Source organism: Colius striatus, chromosome 1 (genome assembly GCF_028858725.1).
Source record: "Colius striatus isolate bColStr4 chromosome 1, bColStr4.1.hap1, whole genome shotgun sequence".
NCBI lineage: Eukaryota > Metazoa > Chordata > Aves > Coliiformes > Coliidae > Colius > Colius striatus.
In genome coordinates this window covers 128,628,816-128,654,899 of record NC_084759.1, presented here as the reverse complement: position 1 = coordinate 128,654,899, position 26,084 = coordinate 128,628,816, and the positions used below count along the sequence as shown (strand labels likewise).

Here is a 26,084-nt window from a genome sequence, read left to right as displayed (position 1 = left end):
TATGGTGGTAGTGCCTCCTCTCTCTCCTTGTGCCCTCACACCTTTCACAGGTGCCTCCTTCTGCGTTGCTCGGAAGCTGCTTGGCTTGCAAACTGGATTGTATGAATAGGTAGAATTCACTGAGGGGATAAAAAAGCCTGTGCTTGCTTGCTCATGCTTCACAGGTATAGTCTCATCTGGGAGAAGTGAAAACCTCTCTGCTAGGAATTATTTTAAAAGGGCTTTCTACATAATAAAATAATACTCCTGTTAGTACCTTACCAGCAGCTTCTGTAAGTCCTGGGGGTGTGTGGACAGTCACTGAGGTCCCCTTTCACACCCTTGCAGCATCTGTCCTGGTCAGCACTGGGGTACGTGCACCATCATGCACGTGGTAGCTGAGGCCTACACCTGCGTGCGTCAGCCACGGTCCCTGTGCTGCTGTTGCCTCGGTAGTGTCCCTTTACAGCTGAATTGATTTTGAAAATGAGAGAGGCAGATGTACTGGGCATGTGCAGCTCAGCCTTTTCTGTCCTGCAGCCTTGAAAGGATATCCTCTGATCAGCCTCTCTGGGACTAGTTTGTGAGCTGAGACTAATCCTCACTGGAGAGCTAGCCAAAACCACTGAGAACTTCCTCCATCTGCCTTCAACTTGCAGCGTTTGCTGCTGTTCAGAGTGCACAGTGAGGGTGTGGGATATGTCTATTTTCCTTTTCTAAAGCATAGAGAAATGGCCTGAAGGGACTGAATTAGGGAGCAACACACTTTTTGTTTCCTTCGTGCTTGATGTCTTGGTTCAGAGAAGCATTTGTTTTATGCTTACTCCTTTGCCTTGTGGCTTAAAAATAGCAGGTAAAGAAGACCAAGAACAAATACCAAGCAGAGGGCAGCCAAGTGGGTAACTCACAGATGAGCCAGATTATCATGGGGCCATCCTGAGATGTAGCTGGTAACCAAATGATTTAACCTGCCAGAGAGTGCTCCAACCTGAGAGTACTAGATGTGTGTCCTGTGCCTTGCCTGGTTAGGAGTGAAGGTCCCCACTGTGCTGGAAGAGCAGCAGGTTAGTAGCAGGGTTTCTAGGCTGGTTTGCAAAGATGAGTACCACAGGAAAACCTTTTGCTCTCAAGCTCCCTGACCTGGCCTGTTCAGCAGGTTAAAAAAAGATGCCACAGTCATCGCCTCACCTTGGTTTTCAGACCTAGATCCCTTCCAAGAGAAGAATCGGGTACATTCATTTAGGCATTAGTGGGGTGCTCTGTTCATCTCTCAGGGCAGGTGGCAAAGTCAGTACTCCAAGGCATAGCCCTAACTTTTCCGAACAACACTTCCCTGAGAAGATCCAAGTACTGTTCATACGTGTTTTGGGCATGGGAAGCCCGCAGGTTTCTTTTCCTGATTGACAGGAGCTGCTATGCACTGTAGATATTTGAGTACCATAGTTTTTAAAAAGAAAGGACCTCATAGCAATGACTGCACCAACAAAATTTGGCATTCCCACTTTTATATTAAATTTTTTTTATTGAGATGATGTAATTACAGGCATTTTAAAAATTATTTGCAACTCACTGGCCCTGAGAATAGGCTTTTTTGTTTGTTTTTGTTTTGTTACATTCATTTGATTCAGTCCCTTAGCCCAACACCTTAAAAACCAAAAAGCCATCATCAATAAAAAGAGACTAGAATTTTATTTAAAAAAAACCCCAAAAAACAAAACAACCAAAAAAGACCTGGAACTGATGCATTCTGGATTTGCACATGGTTGCAGCCTGACAAAGAGATCTGGACAATGCGTGCGTGGAGTCTGAAATCCGGGGAGGGCGGCAGCAACTTAGTGTTTGCAGAAAGGGCCTCTGTAGTGTTCTTTGGATGGAGAGGCAGTCAAAAGGTTTCAAACTTGTTCTGCTGAGGAAGTGCAGTGTGTCCTACCTGACCAGCTGGTGCCTTCTTCAGACTTGTAGCATGCTGATGGCAACGGGGGTCCCACTGAACTGCACAGTGTGAAGATCCTTTGTGGGTTTTGGAGTTGGAAGAGACCTCTGGAAGTCATCTGGTCCAACTCCTCTGCTCAAGCAGGGCCACCTGGGGCCACTTACCCAGGACCGTGTTCAAATGGCTTTTGCATGTCTCCAAGGATAAGACTCTTTCTCCCTTTTCCACTTTGCTTTGATGGCAAAGGCAGAAAGCTTGGTTGCTTTGCTGCTGGCAAATTCTACATAAGAGAGGTCAGAAACTGGGGAGAGGAGGTGGGTGTCAGCATTGGTGGAAAGACAGCGTTACCTCTGCTAGCACAGATGGGCAGCTGAGTGTTCCCATAGCTGAGGAACTGTGCTTCTCTGTCTGCTCTCTACATATCTGCCATTTGGATGTGAGGTAGAAGGGAATATGTCTACTGCAGCTGCTCTAGTCTGGTTTTATTCTTTTTTTTTCCCCCCAGTTACAGCTGTTACTTGCTTCCAAGAGCCCATGAGCAGTTCAAATCCTGCAGGTCCCACAACAGGTCCCAGGCCCAGCAGTTCTGCTGGCCACAGTGTCAGCTGCGCGACTCGCTGCTGCAACACGCAGACCTGGCAGGAAGCAAGGGCCTCTATGGCATCAGCCTGCTCCAAATTCAAAGGCAGTTTTCAGTTCAGCTAGCATCAGCCTTGAAAAAAACTTCTGTATGGCTGTGGTGGAGAAGAAGAGAAGTTAAGATGTCCTTTACATGTGAACTGGAAGAGTTTCCAACAGGCAGTGTTTATTTTTTTCCCTTTGACAGATTCTGCAGGTGAAAGCGATTGCGTTTCTAGTAAAGGTGCTCTACAAAACTTTCCCTGTATTTTCTTTTTCCTATGGGACAACAGGTGTGATTTCAGGATTCCTTGCTTTTCCTGCCCTACCTGGTGCTGAGGATGAGTTTTGCTAGCACACACAGTGACCATATGGTCTCATATGGGTGGATTGCTTCTCATTCTCTGTTATTTTGCCTTGTGTTACCTTGGCCACAACAATAACTTGTGGCTCCTCAGAGCACTGTACAGAGAAGGTTCCTCTTGCCTTTTTTTTCCTTTTCCCCTCATCAACTCGTAGCAGTAGCTGCATTGAGCAGAAGAAAATGGATCATTCATGTCCACCTCTTCACTACACCCTCTTCACTCCAGCTCCTGAGACACGGCTGCAACTCAGGTGACCTTGAGCAGGGCGGCAGAACAGACTAACTCCCTGGCCTCTTGGTGTCAAGGGACCTTTGGTTCTAGATCTATGATCGCTCAAGTCCCTCATCATCTCCTGGTCTCACACTCTCTGAGCTCCAATGCCTTCAGAGTCACAGCAGAGACAGGCTGGCTGCTCATCTTTCAGACACACACTCCCACACCTCGTCCTTTGAGGCAAAAAAAGTCAAGCACATAGTGTGCTGGGACTTGCAATGCATTGACTCCAAGTTAATAAAAAAGAAACGTGGCTGGGAAAAGATCAGGGATAGATGTACACCCTCTCATTACTCATCATATGCTGGCTCTGAAACGTCTCTCCTCTTTGTATGATGCCTACCTACACCCGTAACAAAGCTGTTCCTTCTATGACCCGTGACTCAATATTAAGTCTTTTGTGAAACTGGACTATCTCTGTTTAAACATAGGGGACACTGTTCATTGCCAAGTGCCATTTTTTTTCCTGGGCAGATTAACCTGCTTGTTAAATATGTGTTAAGATCAAATGTCGTGTTGGTTTAATATCTGATAAAAGCTCTACCACGGGAATGTACCTTGTTTTTTGGTTGCAATGGATTAGATTAGTCCATTGATTTTTTTCCATTTCTAGTATGCATGTTCCCATAAAAGAGGCTTTCTGTTTTAATGGACTGGTGTGGACATGCTTTCTTCCAGACACCATGTGACTCCTGCAGTTTCTCTAGACATCTTCTCCCTTTGCAAGCATCATTTCTGCTGCTAGATCTTCTTTCCATTAAAACGACCACCGAAGGTGGATTGCGGGATGCCTGGACACCACAGATCTTCCTGTCACGGTGACACAAGCAACGTGAAACGAAAGAGGCCAGTAGCTTCTCTTGCACTGGGCATCAAGGACTGCTAAGCTTCCTGCTACCAACTAGGCATAGCCCTTTGCCCCAGGCAAAGCATCCTCAGTGCAGCAAACCAAATCAGGGGTGTAAAAAATGGCGCTCCTTGCAGCCAGAACAAAAACAAAAGCCAAGAAAGCAACATGGCTGTAGGGTGGGTTGTTTGGTTTTTGGTTGTTTTTTTTTTTTCTTGTCTTTTAAATCATGTTAAAAATGGGCAAGCTGAGACAAACTCCCTTGATGGCAGAGCTGTGGGCTGGGGGCGGGTAGTGGGAGGCATAAAAAAAAACAAATCCCAAAAAAAAGCCAAAATCAATGACAACATACAAGTATAGCTATTTGGTCTCTAGTTCTCTACCATCAGTTTTCAGATTGGTGAATCATCCACCTCTCCAGCAGCACAAAATGATCCTGGAGAGGTTTCTGGGTAATGCAAACCACGTGATGGGTCCCTTTGCTTTCTCCTCACAATGTAAAGAACAGTCCTTCACCTTTCACTCCAGAATTGCTACAGGGTATAAGAAACACTCCTCCCTTTGTCATTACAGATGCTTCAGCCTTTTTTTTTTTTTAACATAGAAAGCTTTTGAGCCGAAATTCTGCATTGTGGATATATTGTGAGGGTTACATATATATATACATATATATATGAAACGCTTACATATATACACATATATATGTATTTTTCCCCGCCCTCCCTCTCCCTCCCTTTCAATTCTACCACTTCTTTGCTAGAGGAAGGGAAAACGTCAACATCAGTCTATTGCAGAGGTTTGTCACATTTATTTTTCTCCTCCCCGGAGCACTTAGGTGATTGGTTTTGGTCCGTATTCCAGCAGTTAACAGCCACTCGCGGGGCTCGTCGTGAGCCCAAGCTACGCTGGGGGGAATATCCCAGCCTACACGTGAAGGGTGACTCCTCTTCATCTGACAGGTATGTGTGGCAAATTCTTTCGGTAGCTTCAACACATTTCCCAGTGGCAGCACGTCTAAATTCATCCAAGCAAACTGGAACCCTTGAGCAAATCCCTTCTGTGATGCTACTGTTGTGTATGGTGTTACGAGACTTGCACAGAAAATAAGAGCACTCTATTTCCATAGGAAAGCCTTCCAAAAAACAAACAAACAAAAAATTAAAGCAGAATCTGACGTTTTGTCCTACGTGAGATAAGGAAAGTCAAACTGCATGTTTATTAGGGAAAAAAAAAACCAACCCACAGAACAAAACAACAAAAACCCCCAAAACTGAAACAAACCAAAAAGAAAGAAAGAACTCAAGGGAGACTTTGTAGGAACAGTGAAGTAGTGCATAAGTCCAGGCTTTCTCCCCTTTACTTTTCTGCCAGCACCACTTCTGCCTGTTAGTTTGTTTTGTTAAGGTGCTTCAGGTCCTGCGTGGTCTTCAAGCTAAGCGGCGACCCCAAGTACTGCTTTTCTGTGTTGCGGCTTCCCCTCCCAAACCGTGCCAGCCATCTGGGCAGATGTTTCTCCTGTGGACCCACAGAGGCAGTGCACCAGTTCCCTTCAGCACTCATCTTCTTGGTATATTTGTTCATCCAGTTCCTGGGATTCAAGGTGCTCGAGGCGGTCTGTTCGGCCACTCATAATCTCATCTGGGGTCTTCATGAACCTGCAACACAGAGAAAAATGCAGTTTTTCCAGCAATCTCAGCTTTTACCTTCACCAAGTCATTGATGCCCCTGAGCTCTACAGCCATCAAAATCATCTTTGTTGTATCTTCACAACGTCTTAGTACATCCCAACTTCTCCCCAGCCTACTGGTTTCTTCTGTCCTCCATACCTTGAAAGGAAACAAAAAAAAATCACTCCTGCTCCTTGAAAGTCCAAATTCAAACCAAACCTCATCACCTTGTTTTCCAGACAATATTTACTTCTCCCTCATCTTGTTTACCATTGTCACGTAAAATGGCAGCAAGCCACAGGTACACTCATTTATGGTGTCTAGTGAGAGAAACATCTAAGACTTGCCAGCCAGCATATTTCAGAGCAAAAGCACTTGCAAGGTGTGGAGAGGCAGAGGGCTACTGGTTTGTGCAGCCTTGTAAGAAGGTGAGTGAAAAGGAGTATGAAACATCAAAGCAACAGTGGTGGAAAACGCTAAGGACAATGTCAGAAGAAAGAAAAGGCTTTTGAGCTAAGGAACTGTGAGCCAAGGTAGTCTCTTCCTGTCTGATGGTAGCAAGTGTGACTGTAATGAAGCAGTAAATGAATGCCACGGCTCTGAGCACTAATGCCTTGATGCAGTATGTCTGCAATGGGCTAGAGACAGAAGCTGCATCTAGCGGGGCACGGCAGCAGGAGTAAATGGGAAAGGACATCCACCAGCCCGCAGATCAAGCCTGCAGTCCTGAACTTTGCCAGGATGCTTTTGTGTCCAACTGCACAGAAACAGCCGGAAAAGTTCTGCTTTTTCTTTCTGAATGTAATGGCGTAGGAAGAGAGAGTGGCACAGGAAGGATGAAATCCTAGTTTAAACACAAATCCTAACTCGCAAGTACTTCTGGAGAAATTAGGATGAAAGATGTTTATGCTGGAAGTCTTACAAAATTTCAGCCTTTCACTAACGATGTACTGGCTAACATTCAGCAGTACAAAATGTGTTAATCAGAGGAGCTAACTGTATTTCAGGTTGATGATATGCCCAGCATCCTTGCACTGGTGAACACGAAACCAACTGACAGTAGCCTTGTTACTACCACTGACCCAGGAAAAATCACTGCTGAAGATACTGGGCGAGACTTGCCCCCCTCCTCTGCCTTTGAGGATATAAAGCTGAGGGCTTTCCATCTCACAAATATGAAGTCTCTCAGCAAACGCACAGCACAGCCTGCAACTAACCTTTTGCCACCCCTTCTAATTTTGGAAATCATGTGCACACATGCATTTAGGAAGAGAGAAAAAATAGGGGCTGTGAGTGAGTCAGTGCTGTGTCACTCCCATTTGTATGCTGGAAGAAGGCTGCTGATATAAAATGGTGTTAGGGTGGTGAAAGTTGAGCATAAAGAAGTGGTGAATCAGCCTGTGGCTACACACTGAGAAGGCACGGGAGCCTATGGGTCAGGCTGTGCCCTGATTTAAACCGTGTCTTGTTAATCTTGCATGAGGATGAAATCAAAACAGAGAGTGATCCCACTGCCTTCCCTGCCTTCTGTGTGCTCTGTTTCCTAAGCCATATGGGAAATGGGCTGACGGGTACCGTACCGCGACACTTTGGGTGCTGGTCTGTGTCTTACGTCACGTCAAGGAGCCCCAAACACAGGTATTTGTGATAGCACTCGATTAAAAACCCAACACCAGAACTACAAGATGATGAAGAAATGGTACCTACGATCTCTTTGGTTGCAGAGGACACTCGGGTAACCTGTGAGAAATCCCTCTTGGCCTCTGTTTTTACTGGAAGTCCTGTACAGATATCTGCAAAGGACAACTGCCTGCACGTTACTTACACAGTCACAGTTCCTATTATTTCTGTGCTTGCGAGAAATAGCCAAGAAAGGCACATTAACGGCTTGATGTTTTGCAGCTGTTCTTCTTCTCTTCAGATATAAATAGGTCTAAGAAAACAACATCGAGTAAGTTTTTATTGGGAATTGTGCAAAAAGCGCTTTGTTGGGTTTTTTTGAGTTTTTTCTCCAGTGTCCGAAGGAAATGAGGTTTTTATGCTCTTATTTTATGCTCCCTGGTGACCTTTGAATCCGTTGGTCAATTTTGGGCAAGCCTGACAGAGGAACTGAGGTCTCTGAGAGTATGAATTTTCTACAGTTTTAAGAAAAGAAGCAGCCTGGTTGAGAAGAGATGGACTCCTGTTATGTTTGTGCCTCCACTCAAGGAGAGTCTCCAAGATAAGCACATTCACTGCCCAACATCACAGAATCCCCCCGGGGTGGGTGCAGTCCTCACAGGAGGCCATAGCAATCCAGGTTCCCTTGGTACTGCTGCTGATGGAGCAACTTTGTTCTGATTTTCCACACAAAAACTGAATAAATTTAAACTGTGCAGTTGATTTTGCCTGTGATTCCTTCTTCCTTTCGTTCTCCTTCCTCCATCCAAGTCACCTTCTAAGAGCTGACATAAACAAAACATTCCACAGAAACCTTTTCAGCTGTAGATAGTTGAGTGCTAATGAAGTTCTGTTAGCTATTTAAGAAAAACTCCAAGACGGCCTTCCTTATTAATACCATTTCTGAGCACAATACCAGATCCAGATCACTGACATCAAAGCAATCTTTGGTCCGAGTTCAGTGTTCTGTGGGTCAGACGTATGCACCAGGACTCGCTGGTCTTCTCTGCAGAGAACTGGAGTGCTCTCGTGCTCTGTCAGCTGCACTCAAGTTTGCACGAGTAGTTCCCTGCTTTAATGCTGTTTCAGGCACTATTTCCTAAATTCTTGGTTCTATCATCCAATCCAACACGTTAGGTTTTATGAAGAGCTCTTGCAGGTCCCTCTCTTCCTCCAAGGCAGCACTGCTGAAGACATGGTCATCAGCACTTCTCTTCTGCAATGCTGAGGCCCTGGAGGAGATGCTTGATCCCTGCTTAGCTCTAACTGGCGACTGTGTTTGAGAAGTCAGTTTGGAGTGGGCTTTCCAGAAGTTTGAACAACTGAGATCACGAATCATTTAGCTGAGGTCTCAGTCAACAGCACAGTATGCTTGGAGTGGGTGAAAAGACTTCTATCAACTCCACTGATCATTGAAACAGGCCTGTACTTTTATAAATCAGTGCAGCTGCCTTAAAAGCAGGAAAGCAAGCACTGGTCTAGACAGCTTTTACAAATGCATGCCTATTGTCACCTATGTTATAGCTCTGGCAATGAAGTATCCCCCACACAATTCTGTCTTCCATCTTCAAAAATTAATTGTCTGTAGAAAGGAATGACAAAGAAAAGAAGAAATTACCTGAACAAAAGCCTTTGTCCCGGCTCCTTCCGGATGATATTTAGTTTGTAGTAGTGGCGTAGGGCTCTGGACATTTTCTCATAAGTCATATTTGTTCTGTTCTGTTTTTTTCAAGAAAAAAAAGGAAAACCATGGTGAGATGATTCATTAAAATCTTCTTAATCCCCAAAAGACGTTGCAGAACTATCACGGCTACCAAATGTAACCAAGTCAGTTCAAGAAATTACATGTTCCACTTTTCTGCTGTTTGCAGGCCCATCCTGCCCCTCCAGTCCTCATCACCAAATTTTTATGGGTCTCTTGTCATTCGGGGTGATTTAAGTGACAAAGGCTAACAAAAATGCCGAGTGATGTTTTTCTAGAGTTTCTTGGATTTCAGGTAATAAAAAGCTTCATCAGCCACAAGAGGAGACATAAGATGGAGGGAGATGCACACATCAAGTGGGATGTATGACAGGCCCGTTCTTAATGAACTCACCTTTTGTAAAAGCCTAAGAACTGTGGCTTAGAGGCTGAAACTAGCAGCAATCTCTGCTAAGAGCATTGCTCCTCTGGGATTCCCCTCCATTAACTAGTTAATGCTTACAGAGCACTGTGGAGATGGAGAGCCTGTTTCTCCCCTTGCTACTGAAGTGTAAATCAAGAAGCCCATTAGGCTGTACATCTGCTTCTATGACAGAGCCTCCCCTTCATTTTGGGAGCTACTGACCCCAAAGGCAGTATATCCAGAGTACTGCGGGCTGACTGAGCGTCACACGGCAGAAGCAAGGGGCACTGGTAGAGCCGTATGTGGGCAGCTCTCACGGTACTGACTTGGGATTAGTAGCGTCAGTCCCTTAGGCTATGTCTGCATAAAGAGCATTTTTCTGGTACAAGGAATCCTGGTTACTCTGCTGGCAAAGAAACTCCCAGCAGGGAGACAACTACACTGACAAAGCCATGCTTGCATGAGTATAAAGCAGCTGCCTTGCCATGGGCAAAACATGCCAAACTAGTAGAAGCCTGCTTCTGCTCTGTTAGCAGTCTGGCTTGGCAGAGCTTTGTCAGACCAACATCATCAGGCAGAAGACTGCAGTGTTGACCTGGCTTTATCAAATAAGCTGGATCCGCCTGTCTAAAACCTCCTCTGCTCGCCCTGGCAATAACAGCTCTGCTGAGGAAGGCCACATAAAGAGCTCCTGTTGCAATTAAACGCTACCACTGACAGTGTTTTCCCTGCAAAATCTAGACTGCTCACTGGGAAGCCCCCTGAAGTCACATCTGTGCTTTTCCATTTCTTACAAGCTAAAAGGCCACTGTGTTTCCCAAGTGGCTAGTGGTCTGAAGGAGCTCCAGCTTTAAACACCCAACATGAGAGATGACGGTGAGGCCCCATGATCAGCAAGGAGGCTTGATAAGGGCAGAACTCCATTCCCAGTGTTGCAGACCAAGGCCTCTAAGACCAATGTTCTTGTAAGCAATGAGTCACATGAGAAAATCTTGACCTTATCAAGATTCTTGGCTATGTGTAAATCACAGAATAGTTGAGGTTGGAAGGCACTTCTGGAGATCACCTAGTCCAGTCCCCCCTGCTCAAAGCCGCATCAACCAGAGACGGTTGCTCAGGACCATGACTAGAGACTCTGCAGTTACCTCTGGGCAACCTGCTCCAGTCTTACCATCTTCCTAGTAAAACAGTCCCATAACTGGGGTGTCACAAAACCTAACAAGGGGCATTGTGAGTCTTCCCATCTCCCCAGGTGGAAGGCTTTACATCGCAGCTTGTCAAGTTCCATGAAATTCCCATTAGCTCTTTTCCCCACCATGTCCAGGTCCCTCTGGGCGGCAGCACAACCATATCAGCCACACATCACTGTTGTTTATCGTCTGATAACTTGATGAGGGTGTGCTCTATCCCATCATCCACATCATTAATGAACAGTATTGGCCCCAGAATAAAACTCCAGGGTAACAAACATTGCTGCTGACTGGATTTTGTGCCATTGGTCACAACTTTTTCAGCCCAGCAGTTCAGTCAATTTTTAATGTACTTCACTATACTCTTGCCCAGGTTATATTTAATTAGTTTGTCTATGAGGATATTATGGCAGACAGTATAAAAAAACCTTTCTAAAATCAAGCTAAGATACATCCACTGTTCTCTCTGCATCCACTGAGCTAATCATTTCATCGTAGATGGGTATCACAGTGGTCAAGCATAATTTCCTTTTTGTACATTGATGCTGACTACTTATATATTCATATGAATACACTCATTTGCATATACACATATAGAAACTCCTATATACACTCAGCCCCAAACTGCAAAAACCATTAACTGCTTTCTAGAGAACAAAGCAGAATTACTACTCTCTTAAAAGGAAATACGTAATTCTGCAGCATTTGGTGTCTGTCAGAGGACAGTGTGTGAAATCTGAATGTTGGTGCAGACAGGGACACAGACAGAATGCTCCTGTTGAGATGCAGTATACAGCTCCTTGTAGACCACATCTAACCAGAACACCCTTAGAATCAGGTTTCGGGAAGAAATGAGATGTCTTGAGAGAGAAGGACCGTTAATTCTTGCACTCCTTGTGTTTTATAATAAAACGCATTTGTAAGTAAATGCCTTTAAACCAAAAAAACAGGTTCTGTATATGAAGGGTAGGTTTTAGTGCTTCAGGCTGGATGTTTAATATTTCCAATGTGCATAAAATGAAAGATTATGGCTTCCCAAGTAGTAGTTTAAACGCAAGTGCTTTCTTCCTTTCCCCTGTTTCAAAGTGAATCCTGTGATGTTACAAGAGGTGAGGTGCTGTAAGAGGAAAACTGCACTGCTTCCTTACCTTGTGGTTCCCCCACAGCCGGGCCAGCCCGTTGGGATCCACTATCCGAAATATTTTGGATTCCTTGTCTTCCCATCTGATGAAGTTTTCGTACCGGCTGTCAGAAAGCAGCTGATAAACATAATCCCAAAGCAACCTACAGTCTGTGAAGAGAGAAGCAAGAAAATAGTCACCTTTTTCAGGAATTAATTTGGGGTGGATGTGAAGTGAAAGGACAGTTGGGATCAGGGCTGAAACAGCTGCTGCAATGTGACATGAAAATGACTTAGCTGGTATCAACTAATGCTTGCAAAAGATAGAAAAGACGGACTATAGAGCCTCTTCTGATGCATCACAGTCCTTCTGACACTGAGTATCTTTATCACATTAAAAGCTGTGTGAGATGACCTGCTGATCTTAATTGTGTGTTTATTGTTGTCCCGATACGCATAAAATTACCATTGTTGGCCGTGAAGCTGTTGCTGTCTGTTTCATCAGGAAAATCCAGAATCCTGCAACCTGCTCTCCCTGCTTGACAACTGCCCCTAACTGTCTAACATGAGGGGTCTGAAACATGGGCAATGTTGCAGCTTTCCTTTGTACACTCCAAGTGATATAAAACTGACACCTTCTACCATTTTTCAATTTGCTTTTTGGGTTTTTTTTAAGGTTCCTGAAAAAAAAGCCAACAAAAACCAACCCAAGTATTGTAATTACTTGAGTGCTATTGAGAGGTTAAATACTTTCTATTTGGATAATTGAATTCAAATTTCCTCTTGGCAAACACTCCTTAGGTCGCTAATTAAAGGTCTAACAGATACTTAGGTTTTAGTTTAGTGTTTTTCAGTTTCACGGCAGTCTCTTGAGACTGAGGAAGCCAAGAGCTGAGCTGCTTCTACTTCCTGCTTGCAATGTGTGTGTGCACAGCACAGCATAATAACTGGCAACAATGAAACATGGAAAGTGAATTGCACAGAGCTGGGGGTTCTGTTGCTATCAGAAACAACAGGGGTCTTATAGCTCAACTGTGTACGTCCCTAAGATGGACATATAGTTTCATTTACTTTGAAAGCAAACCCAATCTCTTGTTAGAGTGGTCAAAGGACAGGCAGGCAACCAAAGACATCTAGCTTCTGGGTGCCAAGATGGATTCTTGTCAGCCTTTCTTTCTAACTCCCGTCTGTCTGGGGTTGGTACATGTTACAATGGGGATAATGCCATGTTCAGTATGAGAACAGAAAACAGTTTTTAAAAAGGGATATGAATAACATATTTAATAAGCACACCTGAAATGGTTAGAGATATTAACATTATTGATGGTATTTTTAATTTTCTAACTGTAAAGAGTACATCTGAAACCTGTCCTGTCTCTAAAACCAGAGCTTAGTTTACCAGTGTCCTTGCTATAGACTCTCCTCATCAGTCCTAAAGACAACAAAGCACGTTTTGAAGGATGACATTTGGCAAAAATTGTGGGTTTCCATTCTAGCTGAAACCTACCCCAATAATCACCTCACCTGTGACATCTACAAGAGAAGCAATGTGAAAGAAAGGAAGCAAACACATCTTTTGGTTGGAAAAAACTTATTTTCATTGACATTTCGAAAACTATCCACTCTCATTTTAATTTTTTTCTGGATTTCTCATTTAACAAATGAAATCAATTTTGATTTTTTAAATTCATGGATGTGAATGCTGTTCAGTGATGGCCTCCTCCCTCTCACCCAGAATAAGGTACCTGCAGCTGTGCTCAGGATAGAAAATAATTCTCTTCCACATGCATTTGCCAATGACCAGCCTAGATGGGTCCCTTCTTGGCACAGGGATGCAGGGGATCTGTTCCCTGTCCTCCCACCCCAACTCACAGGTGTCTTTCACCCAGCAAATGATTTCCCCTGGACTACGCCAGAGGTCTGCAGAAGAGCGTAAAACGTAAAACTTAAAGTCTCAGACTACCACTTTCAAATTCTGACATATTTCCTCACACCAATTCAAAAACCCCTGTTCTTTCATCACTTTCCCATCAGTATTTTTCACACATGTTGAATCATAGAATCAGTTAGAAAGGACTTTTAAAGATCATCAAGTCCAACCACAAACCTAACACTGCCAAGCCCATCACTAAACCATGTCCTTCAGCACCTCATCTACGTATCTTTTACAGAAACAAGAAAGCACAAAAATACTCAGCCCAAGATGTCTGGGTGGCAAAATTATTGGACTAACAACAGAGCTTCAGACTCTGACAAGAGGTAGGATTCAAGTGCAGATTTGTTTTCTGTTGTTTGCTGAATTTTTAAAATGGATTCAGGCTAGGCTTGAATATAAATATTCCTCAAATGAGAAGAACTCAGATCTGCATCTTGAGATCTTCACAAGAAAAGTCCTACGTGATCAAGGGCCCCATCCCATATTCTAAACTGTCTGAGCTGCTCAGACTTGCAGAGGTATTTAGTAGGCTGGTGGAATTTGAAAAAAAAAAAAAAAAACCAAACCCAACCACCCAAGTATCTTTGACCTCTCTTTGCTTCAATATGAAAATTGAAAATTCTTGAAAATTCTGCTTGGCTTCTGCAACCACTTAAAAATCTTCTTCAAAAGCTACAGTTGTCTACCAGCAAATATAGATATATGACTGAGGTGCAGTAATTTAATGAGCTGGCATGCATCAATGCAACTATGGCAACTGTATCCCAAGCCACTGCAAATAAGAAATAAAAACCATTAAACACCAGTAGAAAATATTTAGGCTCACTGTATCTCTTTTCACCTCTCCTGAGACCTACCAGCATGCATATTCTTATCATGGACCAGCTAATGACTAGCAGCACTAACTCAACTAGCAGTTTAGTGAAACATATGAGCTTTGTTTGCAGAGTACCTAAATCAGTTTGCCTTCTTTCACGTTTCACATAGGAGAACTTTAGGAATCTGAATACAAATAAATCCTGAGTATCATTCTCCACAGACCGCATGGTAAAAAAAACCCACAAGGTTCTTCAGGGGGCTCCCTAAATTATCTACCAAGACAATAGAGACTACAGGTTAAAGATTACCTGATAACTCTTAGAGAGTCTAACAAATGTCAAGTATAGTAAAGGTCACTTGGAGTAGACTGCAAGCTTATGAAACTGGTGAAAAAGCAAGAGGCAGCAAAACTAGAAAATGCTATTAAAAGGAGTGGAGAAAAGAGGCACCTCCACAGAAGGCTGGTAAAGACAATGAAGTTGAATCTTCCAGGAAGGTAAGAACTCTTACATGTGTTTTCAGGAAGGATGGAGAAATGGAGAGAAGGACTTGTATGTGGATGGTTGTTTTCTAAGTGTAAATCACAAATATGGATGGTGTGAGTGACTCCATGAAGCCTAAATCACTTCCTTGTCTCTCAGAAGGCCTCCAAAGAGCAGTCACATGGTGAGACTCTCCACTGGGTGTGTGTTGGCTAGTGAGCGATGGCAAGAAAGTGCATGGATGTTGCTGAGGCCAAGCAAGTTTCAAAGTCTGGGAGATTCAGTAGGGGAGTTGAATTAGGCCACGTACCTAAACAGTTTGAGTATGCTGCAGTTTCCTGCCTTTTGGCTAAACTAAGACAAATCTCTCCCATAGACACTAATTGTTGGCTTTAAACTCTTTTGACAGATGCCAAATTGTCTCCTCGTTCTAGTTTTAACTCTTTTCAGGTGGCAGAACTACCCAAGCTTCAGCCACTCTTATTTGACATGGTAAAACTCAGTTTCTCTTTTGTGTCTGAAAAGCTCTTTTTACTGCCCACTTTTACAGCATTGCTTTGATAATGTTATGAAAAAGGAGAGGCAATAATACTGTAATTAAGGATCCCTTGTGAAGGTCAAAAAGACACTGGGTGAGTGGAAGCATGTATTATAGATCCCTCATTTCACATACCCTTGGAAGTCTATAGGCACAGCTTTCTGAAAGTACACCTAAAGGAAAACTGGCATATAAATACTTCCTAATGGCCACATGATAGTAGTACATATATTCCTTAGAATTGAAATAGCATCTCAGAGCAATCTATAAATGAAACATTATGGACCTTATGTTCTTAGCATTTTGACATTGGCCTAACCATTATGAATGAGTTCTCTAGTATCACATGGCAAAGATAGACACAAGACTAGTAGTGTTGATACTGCAGAAGTGAGAGGTCTTCCATCTGTGCTCCCTTAGACTAAATAATGCTGTTAATGGTACAGGCATACTTATGCTAAAAAGTTCTTTTTTTTTTCCTTCAGAGTACAACATTTCCCTGCATGATGGTGTTTCCTAAAACACACTCGGCATCTAAGACCCATGATGTTTCAGTGAGGCCTGTGGCACAGAAGCAGAGCTGGCCCTTTTCATGTATCAACTACCAAAATTGTCTCTCAACCACAGAAACATTTTGTGAGACTCACCCACATCTTGCACTGAAGATCGTTACACAAAATGCATTCAGTCTGGCTGATGACTGACTTGAAAACTAGCACAGCTTCACAGAGGGAGAGATTATGCCAAAATAATATTGTCATACTCCCTCTGACATCAGCTGAGGCCTTACCCCTTGCTGAGTAGGTTAGCCTAAAATTTCTCCAGCATGATATCACTTGACTTAAATGGTTCTGTGATTTCTACCAGATGAAGAGTTCTCCCAGGCTGGGCACCCTTTGTCTTACTAGGTGATTTATGCTTCAGTTACATTTCTTCACAGTGAAGCAAACAATGGCTGTTCACAACTGAGGCTAATGGACAGAACTTTGTGAGTTCTCTGCCACTGTGGTTTCCATAAGCACACCTGAAGTGTGGTTAGGATGGCTAAGATGGTGATGCTCACAGTATAAAAATGATGACCTGGTAAAACTAATCTGGCCATACTTGCTGCCAGAAGGTCCTGATCTCCCTTCCATTCTATCCTTCCTTCCTCTTGCTATGTACCTTGTGCTGGGTCTGTTTTAAGATTTCTCTATGAGTTGACTTTAATCACTTAAAAAGAAGAAAAAAACCTGCAAAAAAACCCACCAGCTGGTTTTCTGAGACCTAAATCTGAATGCAGGAAGACCTACTAAATGGTAAAGCCAAGCCAAAGAAGGCAAAAAGTCCACACTGGCAGAGCAGGTGAGGACGAGGTGGGAAGACGAAGAGGCCTAGAAGGTCCCATGGATCTTCAGCCTACAGTCTGTGATCACAGCCCTTGCCGGAGAAGGTCAGTAAGTCTCTTAAGAAGACAACACTACTTTGGTGCATCTGGATTTGTATAAACTGCAGCCAGAACCAATAAATCACAAAGGTTAATGGCTGTTCATTTGTACAGAAAATAAAAAAGATTGGCAGAGAACTCCCGAGTCCTGACTTAGTTTAGGTTTGCCATAGAGACAAACTCTAATTTAAGTGCATCCTATATCGTGAACCAGGCACAGCTTTCTGGACAAAGCCAAATGGATCTTCAAGCCACCTAACTGGTACATTAAAATTATCAGGCTGGCTGACACTGTTATTTGTTTCAGAATTATGGTAAAAACTATTCTGTTAACTTGCTCTCATCCCAGAAATGGGGAGGGAGATCGATAAAGATGGTGCAGAGAGAGGACACATTCTTGCTGAAAACAGTAGACAGCACACTAAGAAAGAAAGATAGGCTACAGTAGGATGACTGCTGTGTTGAGACACAATCCAGCCTCCGTACCCATCTGATTTCATGGCACACTTACTTTAGCTGACAAAACTAGAAGAAAAAGTAACCAGGTGTCATTACTGAGGGGTTAAATGGCTTTGAGGACCGAGGAAGCACTGATCCTGAGATAGAGCAGTCATGCTCATCCCTACATAGTGATCCATATCCAGGTTACTGAGGGAAAAGAGTTTTCCTTCCGTGAATGCTGGCTGCTGTTGGAAGCAAGGTAGGAAGCCGGTACAGTAAGGCCAATGTTTCTATGTGGAGAAACCGCTTGACAGACAACTGTTTGTTCAGCTCAGTAAATTCAGGCTGGGGCTGAGGAAAGAAGTTGCCAGATCGTACAATACAACAGTCGTATGTTGCTTCTGTCTTGTACTCAAACGCTGAGTGGGAGATCAGGCAGAAGGAGAGCAGAAACCTGAGACTGTCATCCTGCAAACAGTTGTGCTGTGAGGCTGTAAAAGTAACACAGCAAGATGAGGCCAAGCTCTGCCTTTGGCAATGAAAAGTTGTAAGAGGAAGGAGGATCCAAAAGGTTCATATCTGTCATGTGGTTGTAGAAAAGAGCACTCAAATCACAAAGAACATGTGAACAGCTTAACAGATGAAGAATTTGCAAGCTAAAGTCTTAAAGCTAAAGTATTTAAAAAAGTGGTTGCTCTCCCCTCCTCCCTGTTCCATCCTCCCATTTCTTCTACTAAACAGACAGGTATTTCCTGTTGTTCTTTTCCTGCTCTACCACAATGGTAAAGAGTCCTCTTCCATTTCTCTTGCTAAAGAAACCCACCTCTGATCATCCTGTGGCTTTTCCTCACCCTCATTGCTCATGAAGAACAATGGGTAAGAAATTCAACCTCTGCTCACATACATATCCTAAAACCACCTCACAACCACTCTGACATCAGAATTTAAGAATTAAGGATGAAGTTTTATACTCTGAATTTTACTTTAGAGAAGCAAGCAAAAGCAGGAATACATTAACTGTAGTAAAGTAATTCCCAACAAGAGCAATATGTTTTAACTTCACAGTGTGAGAATCCTCAGTATCTTCTGTCACAACCTCAGTTCACTCTCAGGTTTAGTCTTCTGAGGTATTTGAGCTGTTTTGTTTTTTTTTTCAACAGCAGAAAATCACTGTTTGTAGGAGAGTGCTGCCCAAGAAACTCACTTCTATGCTCCATCAGAAAGCCCAACACTCTCGGAGGCATGACTGTGGCTGGAGGGTGTCTCCTGATGTGTTCCCAGGAAGCCCCTCCTAAAGGAACTTCTTCATAAGCTTTAAACTTGCCACTTTGGATGGGCCTCTTGCAGAAAACAGAAATGTGACCTCCTCTTCTCAGGATTAAATCCCCATAGCTAAAACCTAACTCTCTTCCTTTTCTTCCCTCAACAGAGAAGGAAAACAGTGTACTGCTGAGACCCTCTTTGTATTTGGAGTCTTACCAGTTTAAAGGTGTGCATTTGAATGATCATAAGCTGATGAAAACTTTTGCATGCCACTTCTAGCTGATTAATATTAAAACCAGACTTAAATAGGCCTGTCTCTGAAGACAGTGAAGTGTAGTGTGAACACTGTCAATACTACAGCACATTTTCCTGGTTTAACTAAAATGGTTCAAAGTGATGCAAGTTTGCTTTGTAGGAAAAAAAAAATCTGAATTACCAACACAATTCTAGCCTGAAGAAAGTGTGCAATATATAGGGAAAATAAGAGGCCTATTTTTATCAAAAGGCTAGTTTCTTTAAAATGTCTTTAACATCCTGCTGACCTCAACGGAGGCTGAGACTTCTCTGTACCCACTTAGCACATCTGTCTAGCTATAGCATTTAGAAGCTGCAACACAGTAATGGGAAGGGTGATGTCTAAGTGACTGAGCTTTCCTATGACTTGGTCAGTCCTGGCTTCTGAGTGGGCCAGAACAAGACCTGACTGTGATTTCTGCTTCTGTAACTGTTCAGTAAGAATGGCAGCAGCTTTACAGCAGAACACTTCACAGAAAATCTGCAGCCATCTATCCCAGCTATTGGCATTCTGCTGGCATTCTTCAGTGTAATTAGCTAATTTGGTAGTGAAGGCACACTTTCATGCTGAAATTAATTGTTAATGCCATGTTAAGATGACTCTCAAGGTTATAATGAAAGCTTCTCCTATGAATACAAACTCTGTGAGCTTTACTCTCATCCATACTTCAGTCTCTTTCCAGTAGCTTGGCTTTCCACAAGGAGCTCGAAATAGATGTGGCATATACTGCAAATGTGAAAGTGTACATGACTGCAAGGGTGAATGATTAAACAAGGCCAGTGACATTATCATTGTCATATACAATGTGGAGTGACATGCCATGCCTACCAAGGTTCTTAGGTTCTTTCAAGGCTCCAATCTGTCTATATGAGTTGCTGCCCTACAGAAAGAAGGGTCAGCTACCTGGAAAGCAGGCACTGAAACCCTACTGCTTACAACTTAGTATGCTAAAGTGAACTGTGGTTTTGGTTTTCTATAGCTTGCCAGGCTGTCACTTTTTCAGCTGCTGTAACTGTCTTGTCACAGTTGTCCCCAAAGTCTGTGCATCACAAAAGGCCACCAGTCAGTGCTACGCTGCCCAGTTCTGCTGGAATCACACCCTATAACAGTGGTGAAGATAGCCTTGGCAGTCTCAGGCATGTGCACAGGTGGACTTCTATGGTATTAACATAGGTATATGCTGTCTCAAAAAAAAACCCAGAATGCCTCTAAGGAAGCATATGACAAAAGCTAAGTCTCTACAGTTCAGTTTGTCAGCACTCCTCCTCTGCAAAAAGGAGGACACAGCAACTGTTTTCAGTTTAGATAAGAATTCACAAGAGCAAAGCTTGTGATGCAACTTTGGAAGGGGGACTAGTAATGAATGAAACAGTGATGCATATCACTGGATGGATAGTAATATTTAGTGCTGGTGCACACAGGGAACCTGACATGCTGCCAGGCTCTTCCTGACATGTAGTGCCACAGCAGGTCTGTGTGGACATGCCTGTCCACATGAGTGACTTTCTTGCAGAATGTGGTTTCTACTTACAAAGCAGTATTGTCACTCTGGAATAATGTCACTTACCAACCAGCAAATGACCATATGAAGGAATTAGGTTTAAGCCTTTACTACTACTAACACCCATTGTGTTCACTGCCTTACGCATGCAGACAATTCGTAACCAAAAATCCCCAAATCAAAACCACACTGATATGGGTTCAAGAATCTGTGTTACTGTCCCAGTAGTATGGGCACAGTTGGGCAAGTTCTGCTTGGAGGGTGTAACTGAAATATTGACACAGAAGTGGCTGTATCACAGAAACATTACAACTGGCTTTAAAAAGCTGCAACAGAGAAAAGCAGCAGCTCAGTGTAAGTTATGTACATGGCCTCTCGAATTTATGGCTAGCTCTGCTTGCTGGCATGATGAGAACCAGGGAAATGCCAGGCTAACCAGAAATGCAGGGCATTGACTGTTCCAATTTTAAATTGGGTAATACAGATTTTTATAAATTAGAACCTGTAAACGTGAGGCATTATAGCACAACAAAAGGTGTTACTAGTCACCTGAACCTGGAAGTAAATGTAACCTACAGTTCTGAGTGAGGGACTGGTCAGATGGTGTCTACTGATCCACTCTTCTGCATGACTTTATTTTCTATGCACTATAGCTCCCACTAAGTAACACCTCTCACTAACACCTCTTGAAAACACCTTTCACCTTTGCATGCCCTTCCTTTCTTGACATTTACCTTGTCTGTTTGGACAGTAAACTCCTTGGGGCAGTGATTGCAGCACAATAAAGCCTATACATACTACTGTATTACAAACACTAAAAATTCAATGGAACAGGAAGCTGCATCCTTCTGTGAAGGCTAGTTTTATCAGCTACTGAAAAACTTTAAACTCCTAAGTTGTGCTTCATTGATGGGTTTTCACCTTCTTTACTATACTGGCATAACTGTTCTTTGCCTCCTTTCCCACTCACCCTCCTTACCATCCAGCGTACGCCATCGCATAGTAACTGCTGTACAGCTATTTTGTACAGAAAGGAAAATAAACAAATATGGTGTGACTGCATTTGCACAAAGGATTCTGTTGGTATATATATATCATTTATATATATATATAAAATCCTACAACTTGACACAGTTGTAAATGTGACATTGACAAATCTGGAGCAAATGCAGACACTGGGGCTCTGGTCCAAGCAGATAAATCAAGGACACTGATGACCAAAGTGCCGTGCTTTGAAGTGCAGTGACTTGTGATGTTGAAGCTCTAAATGTCTAGTGTTATGAATCTAACAGTTCGATCTGCTGAATTTGTTTTTCTTATCCACCTTTAAAAGAAGCTTTCCAGCTCAACTCCAAAGTAACAAAATAGGTATTAGTTGATTAGTAGTTTTTTTTTTAAGCACCATGTTTGTGAAAGATTCACTAAGCTAATCCCTCCTGTCATTTCCTCTCCCACACAAGTTTATGAGAAGTGATGAAGTTTTTCAAACAAAGGGGGAGGAGAATCCCTGATCTTGTTCCCCCTCCAACCGCTCTCCCCACACAAAACAATCCATCTACTGTCCTTACAGAGCTTTGGGGTGGAAGAACCTCCCTACGCTCAGAGCTAGCACATAGCCTACGCCCATTATAAGCACTGTTTTGTAGATTTTAGTAGAATGTGAGTCATTCATAGCTGATGCACTCTTCACAGGGGACTGCGTTTTCAGTTTTGTCTGTCAGACTGTCGCTTACACATGCCTTGCTACGAATCTGTGGGGTTCACGCTTCTCCCCTGTTACTCTCTGGATGTGTGGCACACTGAAGGGCTGAGGTGAGGCAGAAGCAAAGCTGGAGGTAGATTCTCCTTCATGACTTTGTCAGGGTAAGAATCTTGCCTGTCCTCATTCCACCAGTCAAACCAATACAGTGGTAGACAACATGCCTCTGAATGGTTTAAACATTACCTGGCTTTTCCTCAGACTCTGAAAGAGGAAGAAACAAATCTGGTAGCTCATAAAGTCAGATTCCACCCGGTTGCTAAGGTAACCCAGCTGATAAGAACAGCATACCAACAGACAACAGGGGCAAGACTCACCTGTCTTTAGATTCTCCCCTGAAAAATTCCAAGTGGAATCAAAAACAATTGGCAGGGTGAGGCTACGCAGAGGGGAAGAGCAATGCTCATCTTTCTAAGCTGCTTGTACGAATGGGACAGGTTTGCCTCAGATTTGCACGGAGTAAACCCGGTTGGAACTCAATGGCTTTTACTGAGTCCTAACTCCAATAGCACAGGGAACCCTTGGTGAGAGAGTCCAGCAGCACGTACCATTGTTCTACAGCACTCTGCCTCCCACACCCAAGCAGTCATTTGGTTAGAGTCTGCACTGGGCAACGCTCGAGTAAAGGGCTAGTTATATCTGTATTCCACCAATGCCAGTGTTTGCTGTGGATCAGTGAACAAGCTATTCAGTCCCAGAGAGCTGGTACAGAAAGACACTGGGAGCTGGAAATTAAAAGAACCTGCCAGAAACATATTTCCCCTCACAAGAAACATCCAGAATCATATTAGGGAGTTTTAAGTCACTGAATCAAAAGTCAGGTAAATGCGCCTATGTCATTGGATTAATTTGGATGTTTCTAATGGCATTAGATTAATTTGGATGTTTCTAAGCCAACCTCTATGTGATAAAAGCTAGGACGAAATAAACTCTGCTGTAGTCAGATACTCCTGTAACTGTCTCTTGCAAGGGTTCCCCCGTCCTCCTTTAGTGAGACTTAATATGTCAGCTCCCATTTTCCTGCATGCCAACAAGCTGAGATAGACAGCGTATCTGAAAACAAAGAAGGACATTTTTAACAACTAAATAAAGTTTTGTGGTGAAAACCTGCCCTGGTTGAAGTTAACAGCAGCACTCCCAAGGAAAGCTGTGGGGGCAGAACTTGAGGATGGCTGCAGGGAGGGTTTCTGGTGGCTGTGGTTCCACTGGGGCTGCAGCGCGTGCCTTAGCCATGAAGCACTGCAAACGCCTGCCAATGCAATAACCCCTGCCTCTCCTTGTGCCTTGGGGAAGTACCTTTTATGAGGTATCAAAGTTCTAAAATGTTTGATAACAAAACTCTCCCAGTCAGAGGTGTGTAGGGAGTGGAATTTCCATCCTGCAGAAGAGCTAATTTCAGGCACCTCTTTTGGTTGAAACTGCAACTAACATTTAAAAAAAAAAAAAAGGAAAAAAAAAAGGCAAGAAAAATATGTTGTTTTTTTTTTCCCTGTAGAGTGAAATCCATGGAGACTGTTTGGGGGGAATCAAAAAGGACTATTAAAAAAATTCAGAGCTAAAAGTAAGCCAAATCGACTGCCTGCTCACTAGAGTCCAAGTTAGGAGCTTACTACCAATAAACACTGTTGCTGCTTTGAATTAGCAGTTCCAATGGGAAAAATTGTCCATTGCACCACTCTGCTAAACTCCCTTTGTGAAGCATTTTTAATATTTTTAAGTGTTGTTATAGCTGGATGACTACTGATGCCTGAGCTAGTTAGCTTAACCCTTGCCTGGTGTATTTACAGGGGATGCAAGTCTGCCTTTGGCTCATCCCAACACAACGATCCCTAGTTCTGAGAAAGTCACAGAAAAAGTCGTGTGGATTGTGTTGAGAAGATAACTAAACATAACTTTAAAAATCAACTCTAGCCATTGAGGAATAATATATGGGACCTTAATGAGTAACGTAAAGATACTTTAGGCCTCTTGCTTTGCTAGAATAGTGTAAAATGGCCTTGGAGGAAAAGAGAATAAGACTTTCAACTTGAAATCCTTTGCTGTAAAAGACAAAGTGCTTTACCAGTAAAATTAATATTTTGAGAAATGATATTACATCAAAAAGCAGGAAAGATTAGTCAGCTGGTGAGTGGAGGTCATTATTTTGTCTGACAGGAAGTCCAGAGATTTATTGATCCATCTCTTGAAAACAGCATTTGTGGATAGCAGCAAGTGAAAAAACTGTTTTCTTTCTCAGCATCAAGTAATTGCATACTGTATTTAAAAACAGAGTCTATCTACAAGTAAACAGGTTTATGAGGCTGTGAGGTATCTCAGGTCTGTGAAGAAAACCTTTTACAATTTAAAATACCTGAGCTGGGAATAGAACATATTTTGGATCTCAGCTCAATGTTTCAGTCAGCAGGCCAAAGAGCTTTCTGCTGCTCCTCATTGCTGCGCCCCCTGAAAATCACCTGCACACAAATGGTTAAGCCAGTAGAAAGCCAAAGCAATCTTCTCACCAGTATAAACAGGTAAGTGCTTAGCTTTGCCACTGGACTACTGGTAAATCTTTTCATTACCCAACCCATCGCTGTTCCTCATCCCTAAAATGGAAATAATGCCAGTGATTTTTAAAAAGCTCTTTTTAACAATACCTCTGTATTGACAATTCCATGATGTGCATTTGCAGTTTAAGAGCCAGATGTTATAATTTTCATGATCTCTCTCAAATTGAAATGGCAAGCCATGGTTGGTCAAAAGCCTTCATCTTAGCTATAGCAGTGTTAGTTAAGATAAGGACATTCAAGTGGAAAACAGATTTATGCTGATATAAAGAAGAAATGCTCTTAAAATGAAATCACTTGATGGCAAGAGCTCAATTTAAAAGTCTGTGAGGTGGGTGGGAAGCGGGTAGAAAGGTATGTACTTTCTTACTAGTGAGACTAAGTAGACTGACATTGAATTTCAATAGCACCAAGGCAGTTGACTTCAGGTATGAAACGTGGACTGTCTACATTTTTGGTAGTAATCTGGGTTCGTCACCTTTAAAATGGCCATGGGCTCTTTACAGGGTCCAGCTATGGTTCATGAGCCAGTACAATCCAAACAGAATAGCACTAGTCTGTGCCTGTACAGCAAGTGAGGCTTGTTGATGTTCAGAATTAAAGGACACGGGGCACCGATGGCAAATTTATCAGTAAAAATCTGAAATGCTAGCAACCATCTGCTATGTAATCCCCTGACCCTCATCTGTAAAGCAATGCTCTCATCTGAACTGATTGCTTGAGTACTCCTTGGGTCTTTCTGGCATTAAATACTTCATCAGCTCTTTAAGACATGCCACCCATGCTGGTGGGTCTCACTAAAGCCACAAGACTGCAAGCAAAACCAGCTAGGCAAGCCAGTACAGCTTGTGTGTGACACTTCAAAACTGCTACATGTATTTGCCAAGCAATTGTGTTAGGCCCAGATATCCACAGATTTGGGTCTGTTGCCCTGCAAACAACAGAGGGATGGAAAGATACTTTATGCCTTTACGGGAGAATTAGCTATAGGGCTAGCATTACTGGACCCAGTGCACAACATGCAGAAACCAAAGATACCCAAGCATGTAAGATAACTCTTGGGTTTAAATTAAACCACCCTACCACCTGCTCCCCGTATTATTTCTTATATTCTTTTCAGTCTAAGCTCCATTCATAGAGAAGGAATAGTTTTCCTTCTGAAAAATAAAAATTAACCATCCCTTGATCTTCCAACAGTACTTTATGGAAAGGAAATCTCCAGCAATGCAAGCAGTACAGTACCTGCCATAACATTAAGTGTATTACTTAACTTGCTGAGAATAGTGTGGGCAATAAAAACTGAAAGGAGACAAACGTAAGTC

General features: G+C 42.9%; 1 protein-coding gene across 3 annotated transcripts in view; it reads right to left on the bottom strand.

The window, feature by feature from the left end:
* Positions 1-4,799: 4,799 nt before the first annotated feature.
* Positions 4,800-26,084, bottom strand: part of ETV6 (ETS variant transcription factor 6) — a 136,411-nt gene continuing 115,126 nt past the window's right edge. For all 3 annotated transcript variants that reach the window (XM_062007139.1, XM_062007146.1, XM_062007155.1), the window contains 3 exons: positions 11,785-11,927; positions 8,960-9,060; positions 4,800-5,670 (listed from right to left, as the gene is read on the bottom strand). In XM_062007139.1, the coding sequence (XP_061863123.1) occupies positions 5,565-5,670; positions 8,960-9,060; positions 11,785-11,927 (350 nt within the window). In that variant the 3' untranslated portion in view covers positions 4,800-5,564. The remainder of the gene's footprint in view (positions 5,671-8,959; positions 9,061-11,784; positions 11,928-26,084) is intronic.